Source organism: Agelaius phoeniceus, chromosome 2, assembly GCF_051311805.1.
Source record: "Agelaius phoeniceus isolate bAgePho1 chromosome 2, bAgePho1.hap1, whole genome shotgun sequence".
In the NCBI taxonomy this organism is placed as follows: Eukaryota; Metazoa; Chordata; class Aves; order Passeriformes; family Icteridae; genus Agelaius; species Agelaius phoeniceus.
The window spans coordinates 108,582,425-108,600,975 of NC_135266.1; the positions used below are offsets into that span (position 1 = coordinate 108,582,425).

Below are 18,551 nucleotides of genomic sequence, written 5' to 3' on the forward strand. Positions count from 1 at the left end.
GCTTTTGGTCCTTGGTTTTTGTGGAACCTCACTTTGTGTCACCACATGATCTCTGTCATTCATGGGTTGTGCTTTGTCCCAAGGTGGTTTTTTTTTTTAATTTAATAGCAGTAACTTCTACTGCCTGAGGGGTGGAGTGGTTTTCACTGAGAAATTAATATGTATCTCACACACTTATACATGAAATATTGTTCTAGATCCCAAGATTTTTTTCATTCTAGAGACAGCTGTGGTGTTATTTCTCTTAGGAAATAGTCCTACCTAAAGCTTTGGACACAAGCTGAGACTAGACTTTCCTTAAAAAGGAGGATTATTAGTCCTGTATGTGAGTTGGCATATTGGGGTGAGGGAGAATTGAGAGCAGTCTGTTATAACTTGGAGAACATAGCTGTAAATAATTATGACCAGCATGTTTCGTGCAACTCATTCCTTCTCACGGCGTTTGCTGCATCTAAGTGTGATGTGAACATGGATTGCATCATGAAATTGTGTATGCTTTCAGCAAGGAAAGTGGGTAACAGATCATGCTTCAGAGCTCATCCTAATGTTTACAGCTTGGAGTACAGCATGTCCTCACAGAGAGTCTTCAAATGTGACTGTCAAACTTCACTGCTCATCTTTCCAACCATCATTTCTCATTGGCTGCTGGCTGGTTGGTGCTTTAAGCTCAGCTGTTATGTCCTGATTATGATATTCAGCTCCAACTGAGTGATTTCCAGAGGAAACTCGTGCCCTGCAATTAGTGCTTTGTGTCAGGGTGTGTAACTCACAATGTGTTTGCTTTCTTGTTTTGCAGTTCAGTCCTTCACCTTCACCCCTGCAGGTACTGTCCATTAGTCTGTCTCTTACCTCACCAACACACCATTTCAAGCATTAGCTATCAAAGTGTTTATGAACATGTGAGATAGGAGGAATTGAAACCAAGCACAAGGAGAAATACTCTGGCTGCCTATCTGGGATAAAAATGTAGCATTCATTCTCCTCTAGATTCCAGGGAAAAGTAAAATCTACCACCATCAATGTCTTTGTCACTATAAATCTGCATACTTAACTCACCTAACTCTCTGAAATGCAGTTTTGAAAGTAATTTTCAAGACCAGATGCTTGAACTAACTTAACATAAACAAGCATTATTCATATATAACTGAATTTTGGTTTTAAAGCTCAAACAGTTTAGCAGATCCAAGTGGAGAAATGAAACTTTCTTCTACTTCAGCTCTCAATTATGTACATGAGGTGTTAGATTTACTGTGAGGTGTTTAGACCTTCAAGCAATCTAGTCACTAACTGATGCATTCATTGACTTTACAGGGTTTTGAAATTGAAATATTTGGGGTTTTTTCTTACTACTCAGCTCAGAGCTGGTATCCTATTTTTCTTATCTTTAAAAAGATAGCACACAGTAGACTATTATCATAAGCATGATTTAAGATATGTGAAGGATAAATGAAGAGTGGTTGAAACAGCAGGTTGCAAGCACTTTTTTCAATATATGAATAGTCAGGAAAAATAGAGTATACAATTAATAATAATAATTACTACAAACAATTTGTTTCTGCTCTCATACCTTATCTCAAGATTTAGAAACTCAAAAATAATTATACCTCAGCGTTACAGTGTTAAAGGCTGATAAATCTTGGTGTTTTCCAGAAGAAGCCTGTCAAGCTTTTTGGGTGTAGTTTGGCCCCTCAGTTGCCTTTACCAGAGCTGTCTCCTCATGCTCAGTAGCTGCTTTTTCACTCTTGCTTGTCTTCAGCCACAGCTTGTGTTCAGCTTAGCAGGACAGAGCAGATGACCAAAGGTGGTGGTGTGTGCCCCAGGAGCCCATGACATTCTGAAAGAGAAACATCCTTGTGGAAAAGCTCTGGGGGCTCAGGATTGCCTCCCTGGCTTCAGGCAGGTTTGGTCAGGTTACTGCAAACCATGGCACAACACATCCCACCCTAAACACTTCACTGTCTTTTTTTTGAGACACAGCATAGGGTTTTTTCCAAAACTAAATAATACATCTTTGCATTTGGTTCCTATGACTGTGTCTCTGTCAGCTCTCTTGAACTGTGGTGCGTTTGTACTGTTCTGTTTGTGGCATGCATTGGCATGACACAGGGTTGTGCTGGAGCCACAGGGTCTGAGCATGATTTCATGCTGCTGATCCACATCTGCTGGGCAACTGGGATGTATCAGAGGTACTGCCAAAAATGTTCTTTTTTAAAAGCAGTTTTGACATCTTGTGGACTTTTTAGAACTATTCTATTTCCTGGCTTGTACTAATTTCTGGAGGAATTGAGGACCTAAGTCCTCCAGTAATCAAGTCCAAATTTAAAAAAAGTACTTTCCTTATGAAAGAACATAGTGCATGTTTCCTCTCTTTAGACCCAGAGTTCCATAACAAACTTTGTTAATTCTCTAATATTTGAATTTGCCCTTGATAATATAATTTAGAAAGACATGCTTGTGGAGGTTTGACACTCACAACTGCGTGTTGTTCCCTTCAAAGGTTTATGGTTCATAAATAGTTTGGGTTTAGATACAATTATTTAGACAGTGGTATGTAGCTTTCAGAATCTCCTCAGAGACAGCTGTCAGTAAATTTTTCCTAAAGATGATTTTATCATAATATACTCAGATTTTAGAAGGTACACACCTTTTGTTCTGACATCTGCTTTAAATTCTTTCTTCAGAGTTGCAGAACATACAGATTTAACTGTGTGGTAAGGAATTGAATCTATTAGGTAGAGAATTGAATCTATTAGTGTAACAATTATATACTTACTTCATTTCACACTCAGGAAAAAATCCCCTGTTGTTTCTGATGTGAATATTTTTGTTTTATTTTTCTTCATCTGTATTTGCCTGTGTGTAGAACATAGAACACTAAAAATAGTTGTTTAAAAGTCCAAATTCATGCAGTTTTTAAATTACTTGCTAAAAATGTTTTTTTTGGGTCATTTGCAGATTATGGGTCATTCACTAGGACCACTTGTTATTTGTATTCTGTTATTAGGCTCCTGAAATGTACAATTTCTGCTCTGAGACTATGCCACTGGAACATGTGTGGGAGAAGAGCAAACAGCAAATGTCAGGCAGTTTGTAGAGATTTGTGTCAGGGCAGAATAACTGATGGAGTTCAATACTTTTAGCTTTCTGTCTCTGGAAATATTTTCATAAGTTCTGATCAATGGCTCAGATGGTCACAGATAAAGTGGCATTGATAATCACAGCTAAATCTTTTTAGTTATTTTCAGTTGAACTGACTCCAGTAGTTACTGAGCCACAATTCTGTACGTCACTGTTCTTCCACTTGCCTTTTCTCCACAACTCGCCAGGCCTTGATTCTCATTAATATCAGTGCTACAAAACACAAAATTTAGCTAATTATGTTTGTTAGATTAGTGTTGGTAAGTAGTAATGTCACCACCTGCAGCTGCACAAGGACTGTGCATCTTTGTGACCATGACATGCTGCCAGCAAAACCAAATCTGCCACAAGGACACCAAAGACAACAGTCATCCCTTTTCAGCCATTTCTCCTGTAGTATAAAGGATGGATTGGTCTCACTTTTGTGAATTTGTGTGAAAGCTAAAGCTTTGTTTTATTTTGTTTTTTTTTTTTTAATGCTTATCTTTCCTGTGCCCTCAAACTTGTTGTGCCAGTACCCCCTCACCAGAGTATTTTGGTGTTTTCAAGTGTCTAGGCCATCAGTCATGCAAAAAAAGTAAATATGTATTTTGCTTATGAATAGGTAAGCTTATTTAGTGACTAGTGCTTCTTGGGATTAAAGATTTTTTGAAACCCAGTAAATAGAAAATGAATTAAAAATAGATAGAGAATCATGGAATGTTACACATATTATGAGCAACTCCTGAAACTGTTAAATGAGGATAAACTCTGTGACAGAATCATCCAAAGGTAGACAGAAGATTTGATGGAATTTTTATGTGCTGATTATCTGTTCTGAGTTAATGCTTATTAAAAGAGGATTAATCTACATTCATATTTGAGGAACAGCTTATCAGTAAAAGGAATGAGACTTGGCTGGCAACATTAAAGTTTTCATTTGCAGTAGGAAAATGTGGCCTACTAGAGATAGGCATACAGAAAGCTTTCTAAAGCTTTCTAAAGCTTCCTTGCCTCAGAATGTCAACTTACTATACATTCATATTTTTCCAGTTCTAGCAGGCATGAAGATTAAGTTTAACCTTGTCAGATAATATTAGTAAATGGTTTTGGTACCTCCTTATATATTTAATAAAAAGCATGTGAAAAGCTCCTTAACATATGCTGGTTTTCATACAAATATATACAATATAATTTCCTGAAATATTTATGCATTTAAAATGCACTTTGGATTATATTTCTGCATTTTTGCAGTCCTTGAAGTATAGGCTGGTGGGGATTCCTTCAAAATCTCTCTATGCAGTGGTTATTTTTTCATCTTCTTTTGAAAACCAATCTCATCCCTGCAGGTCTTCAGCCTTTCTAAGAACATGTATCAGATGCAAAGACTGCTGAAAGAGCTTTTTTGCTTCCTTGGTGATAAAAAGCAAGGAAGATAGGTGGGTCAGTGATAGGGACATCCTTCCCTCCCTCCTCTTACATTGCCCCTTGAAATTGCTCTGCTGCTTTTTGAAGTGGAGACAGGATGAATAAAGCCAGCTGTCTGTGTGTTTTATTTTTACAGTGACATCTACAAGCCTGCATTGCATTAAGTATGCTCCTATTCAGGCATTTAGACTTGTTTTGTAATTGCAGAAATCAAACTGCAGGAAAAAATGCTGACAAAATGTATGGCAGGAATGATAAACATAGTGCTTTTTTTGGCAGCCTGACCATATCTTCTGTTGTTAGCTGTCTTGCCTTTCACAACATTGATGTTAAAGAAAGGCACCTTCTCTACCCAGCCTCAGGTAGCCCACTTATGGATGCCATCAGGAATATGGGGGGTTCTTGTGGCATCCCAGTGACATGGCCAGACTTCAAGAAGAATTTTGGCAAGCTTGGTTGATATTCCGTAGCATTTTACACCAAGCACATTAAATAAATAAAATGCTTTCTGGTTTATTTTCTCATTGAGATTATAACCATTGGTGTTATAATCTCATGGAGATTATAACCAGGGTGAAGGGTAAACAAAAAAAACCTGTTTTCCTCAGTCTTCCATGGGAAAAACAATGTCACTGCAAGCTGAACATTTCTTTTAAAGATGATGCATATATTGAGAGGGTGTAAGATGATTTAACATAGGACATAAAACAAACCAAAAAACCAGGAAACAGCTCCTACCACCGGGACATGCAGAAGAAAAAGGAGCAAATTCTGTGATCCTTGTTTTTTTCTCAGCAGTCTCTTATGCCACAGCCAACCTGCAGCAATTATGGCTCTAGCAAAGAGGTTTCTATGTTATGTCTTCTTGATGGAGCTCTCATGGCATGCCTGGGAGTTTTTCCATACCTGCCTACACAGAAAATAAAATATGTCAGGCAAACATTGCTGAAATCTCCTGCTAGTTCCCCAGTTTTAGCTTTGCTTTATAAAGGTACAAGGGGATATAAATATTTTGTAGACCACAAATAATGTTTGTTTGCTTTTTTCATATGACATGCACATTTAAAAGCTCACACACCTGTACATGCTATACTAGTGGCGACAAAATTACCTAAAAATAAGTTCTGATAGATGACAGTCTAACAAGAGCATTAATCCAAGCAGTTTTCAGAAAATATGTTTTATTGCAATTCTGTTAGATCTGTAAACTTTATTTATAAAGGGTGTTATCAAATGAGCCTCTGTTTCTCATTTTCCTTATTTCTCGTCACTTGGAATAATGCAGAAAGTTGGAGAAATCAAGTATTAAACTGGAAGGACAGGAGGAGGAAGGAAACAGCATCTAATATACTATTGACCAAGATACTTGGAAACAAAGCCAGGCAGTACCCACATCTTTGCATAATCACATATGATATGCACAGCACTTCAGATTATTCACTTTTAAGCAATGAGTGGAAGTCATTTGACAGCCTGTTAGATACCACGTGAATGAAAGTAGCAGTGCCTCTAAAATTAATTACCCACAATGTTTTACCATGTCTTATTTTTCAAAGGAGACCTTTATTTAGTACTTTCCATACTTGCATTTTGATTTTCTTTCCATTAATTGGTTTGATTACACCCTTTCAAAATTCAGCTCTTAACCATTTTGATGTGACATCTGACTGCAGTGATTTTCTGATATTGGTATTAGTCTGCTGTGCAGTGAAGGGTAATTAATCACCCTACTATTCTTCCACCAGAGCTTCCAGAGGGGCCAGTTTTGTCCCCTTTGCTGAATGTACACTGTGAAATTACCCTAGGAGTTAATAAAGTAACAAGGATTCTATAAGGTATCAGAAGAGTTTTCCCAGTGGCTTTATGTCATTCATTATTTTTTTAAGGAACACAGAATTTCTATTGGCTGTAGTAATTTTGTCTGATTAGTGTGTAATAGAAAGCCTAATCCTGAGTTCGAGTAGTTTGGACTAATACTTGGAAAATCTTGCAAATACTCTGCGAGCTGTAATTTACTGATGGGACCACCTGTCTTACAAAGGTAAATAGTATTTCCAAGTGAAGGTCTATTTTAAATTAAGCTGGTCATAAACTCTTCCATTCCTCACTGAAATTCAAACCCTCATCCAGTCAGAGGCCTTTAAGGCTGCAGGTGTCCAGGACATTGGTATAATTTAATAGTCTGCCTTATCTATGCCTGACAATAAATAATGGGATATTGCCACTGAGAACCAGAGTAGTCTGTTGGCCTTGATTCAAAATGTTTTTTCAGTGTTTCAGAAAAGATCATCAAATGTTGTCAATTAGCATCTCACCAGTAATGTGGGTTTACATATATTGCCCTGAAATGTAATCCTGTTAATAGATAGATAAGGGAGAGGCTGGTTTTTGTCAAACACCCATGAATGGAAGGATAAAAACAATTGTCTCCCTCTGATTATGTCCTTGGCATCCCCCATGGATGGAAGACTGGAAACACTTTTTCTTCCCAGTGGCACTGGCATGTATGCATTTATGTGTGAGTGCTGGTTCTTAAACTATACTTCTAATGGAAAAGGTGCAGCTTTTTTCCATCCCTTCAGCTGTAATAGAGCTGCCACCTCTTTGTGTTTGTCCTGGGAAATGACATATTTGTGTGGTGACATTATATTACTGCATTACGACATGATGTTATTAACTCACTGCTGCAATGTCATTATGTACTGAAGCAGAAGCATGCCAAGAAAACAATTTGATCACATGGCTCAGACTTGCAATGCAAAGTCATATGAAGGGGCCTGTGGTGGATTCAGGCCTTTTGCCCAGGTGGCTGCTTTGCCTTGCAAGGTACAGAGCAATCAGTAATGTCCTGTCAATCAGTGATGTGCCGTGAAATCCTAAATGAACTGTAGCCCCAGTGTGCTTGAGCCTCTTCTTGTCACTTCTGTACTTTATTATGGGATGATGCCAAGAGACCTCCGACCTCGGACACTGAGCAGTTTGACTTGTTTGATTATTACTAATTGATTTTTCCCTGTCTTATATGTGTGTGTGTATGTTTGTTTGTTTTGTTTTTTCCAACCAAAACACAGTCACCTTCCAAAGAGGAGATGGAGGACTAATGAGTAATGGAAGGTATGTTTCTTTGTATAAAAGTCTTTCCACTGTGTTTATTTTTAAAGTAAGGGGTCTGAAAAATGCTATAGGTGATGCACTTGGGTTATAGCCCATCATTGGGAAGACTGATAGCTCTAGGAGGAGTTAAGTAGCTTACCACGAGGTTTAATGACCTATCTATTGTGCACTTTGGAAGAAACAGGCCCAGATGTTTCATATCTCCCAGATGTCCCGGAAGAAATGAGTAGTAAATATCAAAAAGAATGTGTTCATTTGTTACTGGGATGTTTATTGCATTAATTAGACATTAGCAAATGAAGTTGCTGTTGTTTAAGACTCCTTATTGGCTCCCCCTAAATTGCTGTGAGTGAACAATTACACTTAATCGATCACAAAATAAATGATTCATGGATGATGAATAGGCTGTAGATTGATAGGACTGGATTCCACAACTTTGGCTACTCAATTGAAATTGATAAAAGCTGATAACGGGCCCATATATCCTCATCTATTTTCCCTTTGCCAATATGGAGATTGTAATTAGGCCCTGGTAATAACTTCCAATCTCCTGTTTAATCAATATTTTAGCAAAAAGAGATTAGGCCTAATGAGAGCGAGTAGCTGTGGCGAGAATGCGGCTGGGCCGTCTTATTGCCGTTGCCATAGAAACCGATGTTTCTCTTAGGGATTGTTCCAGGCAGGGGTCTGGAATGCTCAGTGATGGGAGATGCTGCTCCAACTTCACCAGTGCTTTAATAACCCAGGGAAGATGCGGCACAGCGGACGGCTTTTTGTTTTCATGTGGCAGGAAAGGGTGTGTGCAGCAAATGATTTGTTTCCCCTGCTGAACATGCACACAAACAATCCACCTGCCTTGCTAAATTTTGGTTTTTCCTGGGGTGAGAGAGGCATGATGCCTTGTGGCCCGAGTGTGCCTTCTCTTTCACCATGCTCCCTGTTTAACACTGCTCTCAGAGTGGGAATTACAGGGGTATGAAAGCCGTGCAGCAGTGGCACACAGAGATAGCTGTGGACTTGCCATTAATCCTCCTCAAACCTGTTCGCCTCTAAACCATCCAAGAGTGCTCAAAGAAAGAGTTACCAGCCTGTAGATGACAGGCATGCATTTGGGATGCAAGGGAAGGAAGAAATAGTAGCCCAAAGTCCTGGAAATGGCTGATATGGAGCAATCAGTTTGAGTGATGGCTCCCTTGAGGTGGTAATTTATCATTCAGCCCTGGCGTAGGATCCCATGATGGTGCTGCCTAACTCCTGTTTCACACAGACAACGGAGTTCATTTGGATTCTGGCAGAGTCACGACGGATGCCTAGTCCCTCTTCTACTGACAAAGTTGATTTGTATATAACCTTAATTAACTGCTCAAGGTCTTTAAATCATCAAAGGCTATACAGTTGTAATTTGAAATAAATTAAAGTCTCCTAAACTGTTAGTTACCTATGGTGTTAGAAGAACAGTAATATGCCCTCTTCTATCACTACTTATCTCACAGGTATTGTAATTTTATATATATGTATATATTTGTGTGTATATCTCTTTTTCTTATTCTGCTTCAGTCGACCAGGTCTGTTGAATGCCAGTGACCCCAGTTATCCTTGGCTTGCAGACTCTTGGCCTGCCACAAGTCTGCCAGTAAATAACAGTACTAGTGGACCCAATGATCTTGGGAATTTTGGTCGTGGAGGTAGGTTTCCTTTTATTAAGTCACCCGATATTATAAAATACGCTTCCATTAGTTAACATCTATGATGAATACTGTATAATATTTTTATCATTATAGTTCTTTCTATGTGTTTATTTTTTTCTAGATTTGATTGAAAATTGACTTTAAAATGTTCCTTTTGCTTAATCTCTTTTTAATTTTTAAAAATGTAGGTCTGGTTTGTAATTTGCCCCACAGTGGTGAGACAGGGTCTGATTATGATGTCAAGGGAAATGTGTTTGGGTCTCAACCTCATTCCCTTTTTTGTGGAGATGAGCAGTGTGCCATGCAGGGCAGTATAGCCAGGGATGGAGGATGTCCATAAGAGCAGAGAACACTGGAGATGCAGGAAAGATGTTCCTTCAGCAGAAGGACACAAGAACTTTGTTGCTGTCACCTTACCCATCCTCTTCCTGCTGAGAGTCTCCTATTAGTGTCAACCATAATCTGTGAAGAAAATCTCAAAGATGTTAAACAACTTTCTTTTTCATTGGAGGAAAGGATACATAAAAGGGAATTATTTAGATCTTTTAGAGTTTTGTTTCTATTTTGACTTGAGAGAGCACCTTTAGGGGAGTGAGATAAAGATGTATTGTTACAATGAGGAAAGAATCTTTAGAGGGCTCATTTCATTTCAAACATTTAACTCAAATGGGAATTTTAATATGTAGGATTGGGATTTTTAAAAGTAATAGTAGTATTCCCATCTCTCTATTACTTCCTTGGTTTCTCAAGGAACTCAGCTAATTCTGCATGCTGGTCAGAATCTGCTTCTGAAGACCATCCATCATTCTGGTTATACATTCCTATGAAAAGCCTCTTGCCTGTGGTTTGACTACTGTGACTTAAAATTACAACAAAACACACTAGATTTATATTCTGTATAAAAATGTTGTAAAGTTCTTGTCAAAAATATTTAAGAGCAAGCAAAACTTTTGATAATATTTACAAGGCAACTGAATTTCTGCCAGCTTCTTTGTTGCGAATATCTTGAAAATAAAACCCTTCAGTACTTTTCCATCTTTTCTTAAGCCTACATAATACAGAAAAATTACCATTTTCTTTTAGCATTTGGCTCTATACAACTGAAATTGGAAGCTTTTTTTTTTTAATTTTTGGCCTCAATATGCATGAAGTATAAGTCCAAATTCATGCAAGAGATATAACAGTTGCGCTTTAAAATTCTGCAGCTTAATTCCACCCATGATCTTTACAGTTGAGCTGAAACTTTTATTCTGGGTGGTTTGGGATCACTTATCTCCATCGCTTTCAGAAGCTGAGATTAGATATTTCTGCATAAAGATGGATTGGAAGATTTTAACATGTAGAGATGGAATATTAACTATATAGATGGAGCTTGTGCCTCTTTTACTGGTTAAAAGGTCTCTAATAACATAAAAGTTCTGTAAGAATTTTAAAAAAGAGTTGGGTGACATCACTCACCCTGGAAACTCAGAAGCTGAGGCAGGCAGTCCTAAAATTTCCCTTAAGAGTGAGATCAACTGTCCTAGATAGGCATTTGAGAGCAAGGCTATGAGTGGGAAGCACAGGTGAGGCTTGGAGTCATGTAAGGCCACAAAATGGTATTGCATCTCCAAGGCAGCAAGAAAGAGCTTCCCTGCACAAGTATTTCAGCACTATTTCATTTATCTCAAGAGTTAGAACAAAAGTTGGATTTTGGAGAGTCTTGGGGAAGGTTTCCAGTGGGAAATGCATCTTCATCTTTGGTCTGAAATGTACAGTGTGGTGTTTCTGCTGTGACAGCTTGCTGGGAAAATCCCACTTGACTTTGAGTCGGTGACTATGGCACTTTGTAAAATCTCTACTTAATAGCTCTTTGAGTGCTTAAATGTATACATCTCACTGAGGTCAAAAAAGTAATCTGTGCTTGTACTGAAAATTCCCAGAAAGTCTGGAGAACCTCAGCTTATCAGTAAGAATGACTGAAAGTCCTTGGCTGGTGGGCAGCTATGCAACTTCCCTTTCAAGTGTGTACACATGAATAGTTCTCCATTTTTAAATGACTGTATAGACATGATACCTCTTCAGTTGCCAAAAATATGCTCTAAAAGACAGATGTATGTCTGAGTACTTCAGTGATGAGCATTTTGCTAGTTTTTACTTCCTTGAGTCTTCAAATCCAACACAGACAGGTTGAGCTGGATTTACTTCACTTTATACATCAACAACAGAATTTATTTACTAAACTTCAAGCCATTATACTTTGACAGAGCTGATTGTAGAAAGGAGAAATGTTCATATTGTGGATGAAATGCAAGAAAAATAGGACTGCACTTGTCTCTCACATCTCATGCTGTATTTGCACATAGATGCATTTTTGTTTGTGTACTGCCCCTGGAAAGCACAAACAAAATTGAATATGTGCAGATAGTACCAACATGATTTTGAAATATGGGCTATAGTTTGCATTAATTGTAATTTTTTTGCACTTGAAATTTATCCGCAGATATAAGTTAATATAATTAAGATCTTTTAAATACTTGATTGTGCCCATTTCCCTGCTGTATGCAAAACCAGATCATGCTGATAGACCCAAATTTAATCTCTCTTTCTGCAGTGTCTCTGCTGAGCATTTGCTATTGCCATATTTATTGTTAATATTATTTTGCTGCCCTGAGACTGAAGATGTTATTAGGGCCATGTTAAAATGTTCACTGTAGCACACCTGAATGCAAGAGAGAGTAGTTTTGTCATCTAAATGTTCATCCCAGGAAAAGAAAAAAATGCTAAACCCCCAAAAAACTAAAGCAAACAAAAAATACCAAGTCAGTGTTAGGAGACCATGGTGTCACATCTCATTGCTGGATAAGTCTTTGAGACAGTGAGAGAACAGATGTATTCCCTGAGGTTGCACAAAACCCACATCTGAGTTTGGAACTGAGCTTAAACCCTTGACTAGGTGCAAGAATCATCTTTTCTTTCTGGGGCTTAAGGTACATAAAAATGGCTGTTATCCCTAGAATAGGATCTGAACATCCTCCCTATAGGAGTGTTCATTATCTCAAGAGTGATCTAACAGTTGGAACCTGTATCTGCCATCTGGCTGTAGAAAGAAAATGGCATATAAATGAAGGATTTTTTTAAAAGTACATTCTGGAATTGATTCAACTTTTCAGAGTCTAAATAAATTGTAAAAATAGTACCATTTGAGATATTGACTTCTGAGAGAGCAGGAAGGAGGGTTATCTGCTAAGCTGTGGTTCTCCTTGGGACATCATGTCAGTCATCATTAGATTCTTCACACTTCACTAGTCTCAGTTTCTAGATCTAGTATTCCACAAGCAAAGGTCACTTCAGTGTTCAGTAAGGAGAGAGACTGCCAATCTAACTGATTAAAGATACAAATTGCTGTGTGGGATAGGATTCAAAATATTGGGAAAACTCAGCAGATATTTAGTTAAATATGCTGTAATGGTTTTCAGGTAAATGTACTGGAGATTTTGTACAAGTTGTTCTCCATTATCAACATTGCTTCGCCATTTTGAGGGTCTGATCACCTAAATCCTTTCTGAATAGCAAATTAATGTTCATGTATCACAAATAACTTTTTTTTGCCAGGTTTTTCTTTTGTTGAAAAGAAGAAATGTACTGGCTAATGTCAAAAGGAAAATTAGATAAGCTGATGCAAAAAGTTTCAAGGAAATCAAGGTGATGCCCTTAAAAAATTACTTTGCGAGTTTTTCTACATATTTGCTGGGCAAGTTCCCTCTATGATTTGTAAATTCTCTCCTTTCATCATTTCCCTGAAGCCCAGACAGTTTCATTGGTTCTGACATGGAGTGAGCAATTGAAAACATTCTTCAGTAGAGAAATATTCCAAACTTCACTTTCACAGTTGAAGGTATGAGGAAGAAAAAAAAAAAAAAAAGATGGTTTTAGGCAGTGAGACGTGAAGGACAAGTGGTAGGCCTGTCACAGATGCTGAAAGCTTGGCCATGGTTGTACATCATCTTCCCTTCGTTGGCTCATGGGCCTGTCTCAGCTGAAATGCAAACGTGCAAAATGACACGTTTATTTCTCGGCTTAAACCTTGGTACTTGCAGGCTTCCCATGCCTCAGTGATTTGTTTCGTTCCACAGATGTGCTGCCACCAGTGCCAGGGCAAGGAGATAAAACCGCTACCATGCTTTCTGATGGAGCCATTTACAGCAGCATCGACTTCACCACCAAAACCAGTTACAACAGCTCCAGCCAAATAACCCAGGCTACGCCATATGCCACCACCCAGATCCTGCATTCCAACAGCATCCACGAGCTGGCCGTCGATTTACCAGATCCACAGTGGAAAAGCTCAATTCAGCAAAAAAATGACCTCATGGGATTTGGTTACTCTCTCCCAGACCAAGGCAAAGGCAACAATGGTAATTGCAGCTCTTATTTTCCAAAGCCCTTGGCTTTGTGTACTGTATCATCTGTGCATGAATTAGAAAATTCTTTTTAGCTTTGTGAGACACTGTTCATGTTGACCTGAACTAATGCCCACACACCTTGCATGTGTGCTGAACCTCACCTGATCACAAAATACATTGCCCTGTGCTTTTAATGCTCTTTGTCCTGTGCTAGTCACCAAGCCATCTGTCTTCCATTAGGCTAGGGTAGGTGTACCTTTAAAAATAACCAAGTTAAAACCTGCCTCCCCACGCCATCTGCCCCTGACTTGCTAACTGCATGTATTGCATGTGCTTGTGCTGTCAACTAATCCCACGATGCCACTGTGACCTCTGCCGTTTAACCCTTAGCCTTGCTTTACATCCCTGACTACCGGGTGGCTGAGGGACTGGCTAATAGATTGCCACACAACCAGTCACAGGATTTCAGCACCACCAGCTCCCACAACAGCTCCGAAAGGAGTGGCAGCCTCTCAGGTTGGTTCTGTCGCCGTGCGCAGGGGAGCGAGGGACGGAGGGGTGTTGGCCAGCGGCTCGCCAGGGAGGCAGAACACCTCCCAGGCACCAGCTGAGGATAGTCATGAGAGTTCCTGCCCATCAGCAAGCAGTGCCACATGGGTCTCTGCTGAAACAAAAAAGCTTTTTGCAGGACCTACTTGGAGATGACTGGAGAGTCCTTCCATGTGTGCGCTTGTCGGCGCAGCTGCCAGCCTGGCCTTGTCACATCCTTTCTCTGAAACAATCTGTGGAGCAAATATATTTCTGCATCCATCCTCAGTTTATAGGTCTCCCCACACTGAACTTAATGAGGGGATTCTTATTTTTGTTGAGTTGTTAACAGATACCCCATTCCCACAAGCTGTTCCACAGTGAAGCAGGTTGGAAATAGTTGTAGGGCCCTGAAAGGTGACTGGGGTTTCAACAAATTGTGCCAAGTTTGCCTACAAACAGGATGTAAATTTTATGTGTGTGCTGCATGTTCTATTGGAAACATGATGCATTTTCATCAGATGAAAATGATCATAGTACATGTGGTTGTGTGTTATATCTGAGCACACCTTGTTTCTTGATTCGTTTAATTTTGCTTACGTGTTGCTTATGTTATGTATAGTTGTCTTTTTTTTTTTTTCTGTCAAGGCAAAAACTGAAAAGGCAACAGTTAAGATGAAAATCTGGGATTTCACCTAGCTGAAATATGAGAGCACTGAATGGACTTTTTGATATTCAGAATATATCCACAGCTTTTGGAATTTCTACTTTAAGCTGGAGCAGTTTTCCCAGTAACAGACCAAACCTAGAAATAGCTTCTTTCTGTCAATTTAAATAACTATTCAAACTGAATCTTGAGATAAGAAGCCTATTATCATTGGCCCATGACTCAAATAGTCAAATGTGTTTGCAAGTCTTGTGTTCACAAGGGGTGGCATTAGCTGATTTGACTGAGACCAAAAAATAGGCTTATGGCATTGTCAGAGAGGTATCTGGAAGCTGAAATACTTCAAGAAAGCTTCTTATTCCTTGCATGTGAGATATATTGACAAGTAGCTTAGGAAATCAGCTTGCTCCCCAGGCTGCATGAAAATGCAGAAATTGATGTGCTGAGGCACATATATGTCAGGAATCAGAGGGCAGTCTCACACTTTAGATATGTTAACAGCTAAGGCTGCCTAAGAATTTTCTCAGAAAATAGGAAGTGTCACTGGAAAGTGCCCTTTTTGATCAAAGGCTGGACTTTGATCAAATATTTCAAATGCAACATAGTCTGTGTAGTGTTTCTCAGCCAGAAGTGAATTTCCTGATGACACTAGGAAACTTTGGGATATAGTCAGTCATATGGCCAGGGCACTCTTGTTTTGACCAAGGCAGCTCAAAACTGGATGCCCCAGTGCTCAGATGAGTGCCAGATTATTGGACTGCCGAGTCAGTATTTTGCTCTCCCTTGCCCACTAATTATGCCTTTGATGCAGGATAATTATGTCTGTGATACACAAGAAACTGGGGGAGACCTTCAAATAGTCTGATAATTAGAGCATCACTGGAGTCAGAGACCAGCTTTGATTATGTAGTCCCCATCAGGGGGAGCAGGGATTTGTTCTCTCACTTCCTTGGTTAGTACTTTAGGTACCACTTATTATTCTGACTAAGTTTCTGTCTCTCTTACATGAATATCATGAGAATCCCTATCCCACTGTGGAATGGAAAACAGCTCAAACCTCAACTGCTTTATGAGGCAGGGAAATTTTGTAGCTATAGTTTGCACAGATTATATCTGTACTAGGATCAGCAGCCCAGATGGCAAATTCTTTCTCCAGTACCCGATTCACCTGGAGATTTAAACAATATAATTGAATTTCAGTGTGAGGAGACATTGAAGCATCAGGCTTTGTTGCTATGGGGAAACAAAGATTTGGTGCATCAGTTTTCAAACACAAATCAGGCTTTATGTGTTTGGTGTCTGTCCCACCAGTCTGACAGTGGAATAACTCTGTCCATGGGGACAGAAAAGAAATATTCTGCCCAACTGTACAGTGTAGGCTGCTTTCCTCTACCAGTAATGACCTTGGAGTTCTCTTCTTTCATTTCTTCATCTAAACAAGTCCCTTGTCTCTCTGCTTCACTCCTTCTAATATCTCCATTATCTCTAATTTCTCTCGTTGAAACTCCCAAAATCCAAGTGACTCCCATATTAGCACTCCACGTCAACCTACATTATACCAGTCTCCTAAGATCATCAAGATGCTACACTTCTAAAATCTTCCTCTCCACCTCAACTAATCTCTAAGCTGAAGTTGTTCTTTGCATTTCCTTTCTCTGTGTGTTCCTAGTTTAAATCCTCCTGCAACATAAAAATATCTGCATGTGCTTTTCTCCTAAAGCAGCCCCTCCTGCCTTAGTTCTTGATGGTTTCTACTCCTGCTGACGTTTAAAAAATTTTCTCCATGTCCCACAAACTAAAATTAACCTACTTTCTTTGCACTGTTCAGTGACCCTATTTCTAACTTCACTTTTTTAGCCTTACCTGTGCTTTGAAAGCTTCACTTTCCCTCCAGAAGGTTCATATATTTGTTCCTCTATCTCCACTGTCGCTGGGGTTTCTTTTCACCGGTCAAAATGTTCTTTCCATTTTCAAGAAAGCTGTCCTTTCTGCCAGGCTACAAAGGGAAGGAAGAGTCTGTTTTCCATCCTAATAGAAGTAATATCAGCTCAGTTCACACATAGTGAATCACAGGATCTTGGCTGGACTTATTATAAATACTCCAAAACAAGGAAGGAAGAGAATTGGTCTGGAATTGAGTAGTGGAAAGCTTCCAATGTGCTACCAGCCAGGTCGATTGGAAATATTACTGGGCTGGTTGCCTGTCTCTAGCAGGCACAACAGGAGGTGAAAATACAAGTTTTAGCTACTTCTGAGTCACAGAATCACCTTTTTCTTCCCTCTCTATTTGTCCCTGTTTTCATCCAGGTGACGTTTGGAGGTAACAGAAGAAAGCCTGTGACTCACCGTCTCAAAGACAAAAAGTCCCATGATAGGGAACTGTCTTATTAATTAATTCTGTCACTAGAATTGCACCTCCTTCTGTGTTTCTCTGAGCCGTGGCACAGAGGGTGATGCCTACCAGTGCACATTGTGCCACCCTCCCTGACCAGTCAGTTGTGGCTTTCTAGATTCATTGATTCATTTTTATGTGAGGGTTTTTTTTTGGCTGATCCTTGTAAATCATCAAGAGACATCAGTGGGTAAGATGGATTAGACTGTGCTTTCTGCAACAGGCCAGGGATGAGTGAGAGCAGCTGGGAACCCCACTGAAAAGGCATCTGACAAACCATTTCTCCACCCAACAAAGAGTTTGAAAGCCACAACAAGCTCCAAAAAATAGATGAGTCCCCAAGCAGTCAAGGGATTCAAAATGTTGAGCCGTTCTTCCTCTTAATGAATTCTTGACAAGAAAAAGAAGTCAGGGAAAAATAAAAGAAGCAAACCAAGTGGGATGAGAGCTTTCTCTGTAAGATCACTCTCCCACAAATGGAAGTGTCTCAGCTGGGGAAGTGGATCCAAGGACAATAAGAGCAGAGGGTTTAACCAAAATGCATTGCTCACTGCATTTCTACCTCATCCATTAGAACTGTATCTCAGAAATAAAACCTCTTCTCGACAGTGGCACAAGACATTTGAATCCTGTGAAACAGTCAGTCTTAAAATATTGCACGACTTCCCACTCTTTAAAAAAAACCCAGAAATTAGGAAATTGCTAACAACAAAACCCTGTTTCTTTTGTTTTGACAATTTACTCTTACCTTGGAAGTTCTTGACTCCAATGACAGTTTTTTTGGATGGTGTCCTTAACCTCCATGTTTTCCACAGTAAGTGATTATGCAAAACTGTGTTATAATCACAGTGGATTCTGACATTTGAAATAATTTGCTGTGTTTTATTATAATTTTATCTAAGAGCGAATTTAAGAAGTTATAAAGTGTACCTGAATAAAACAGGAAATATATTTCTTATACAGGAAAACCTGTCTTTCCTTGTTTCTGCACTACTGTGGTGCAAATGTACAGAGGTTTAAAAAGAAGTGTTTTTCAGTAAATATTCAGAATATTCCCCATTCCACTCTTTTATTACTTATAACCTTGTGACAGCATTAGCACGTTGATGCTGATTCTGCTGAGATATAAATCCATCTTCTTTTTTGGGGCATGTGCTCTGGAATCAGAATTCTGTCAAAGAAATGTAAATAGCTGGCCTTTTTTTCCACATTATACCTCTAACATTTTTATT

At 39.1% G+C, this 18,551-nt stretch overlaps 1 protein-coding gene across 19 annotated transcripts in view; it reads left to right on the top strand.

The window, feature by feature from the left end:
- The window catches only part of ROBO2 (roundabout guidance receptor 2), a 1,034,237-nt gene that overhangs the window by 971,594 nt on the left and 44,092 nt on the right, over positions 1 to 18,551 (top strand). For 13 of the 19 annotated variants that reach the window (XM_077174511.1, XM_077174512.1, XM_077174513.1 and 10 more), the window contains 4 exons: positions 7,617 to 7,659; positions 9,217 to 9,344; positions 13,463 to 13,744; positions 14,123 to 14,248. In XM_077174511.1, the coding sequence (XP_077030626.1) occupies positions 7,617 to 7,659; positions 9,217 to 9,344; positions 13,463 to 13,744; positions 14,123 to 14,248 (579 nt within the window). The remainder of the gene's footprint in view (positions 1 to 7,616; positions 7,660 to 9,216; positions 9,345 to 13,462; positions 13,745 to 14,122; positions 14,249 to 18,551) is intronic. The other 6 variants (XM_077174524.1, XM_077174517.1, XM_077174528.1 and 3 more) reach the window with 1 other exon arrangement.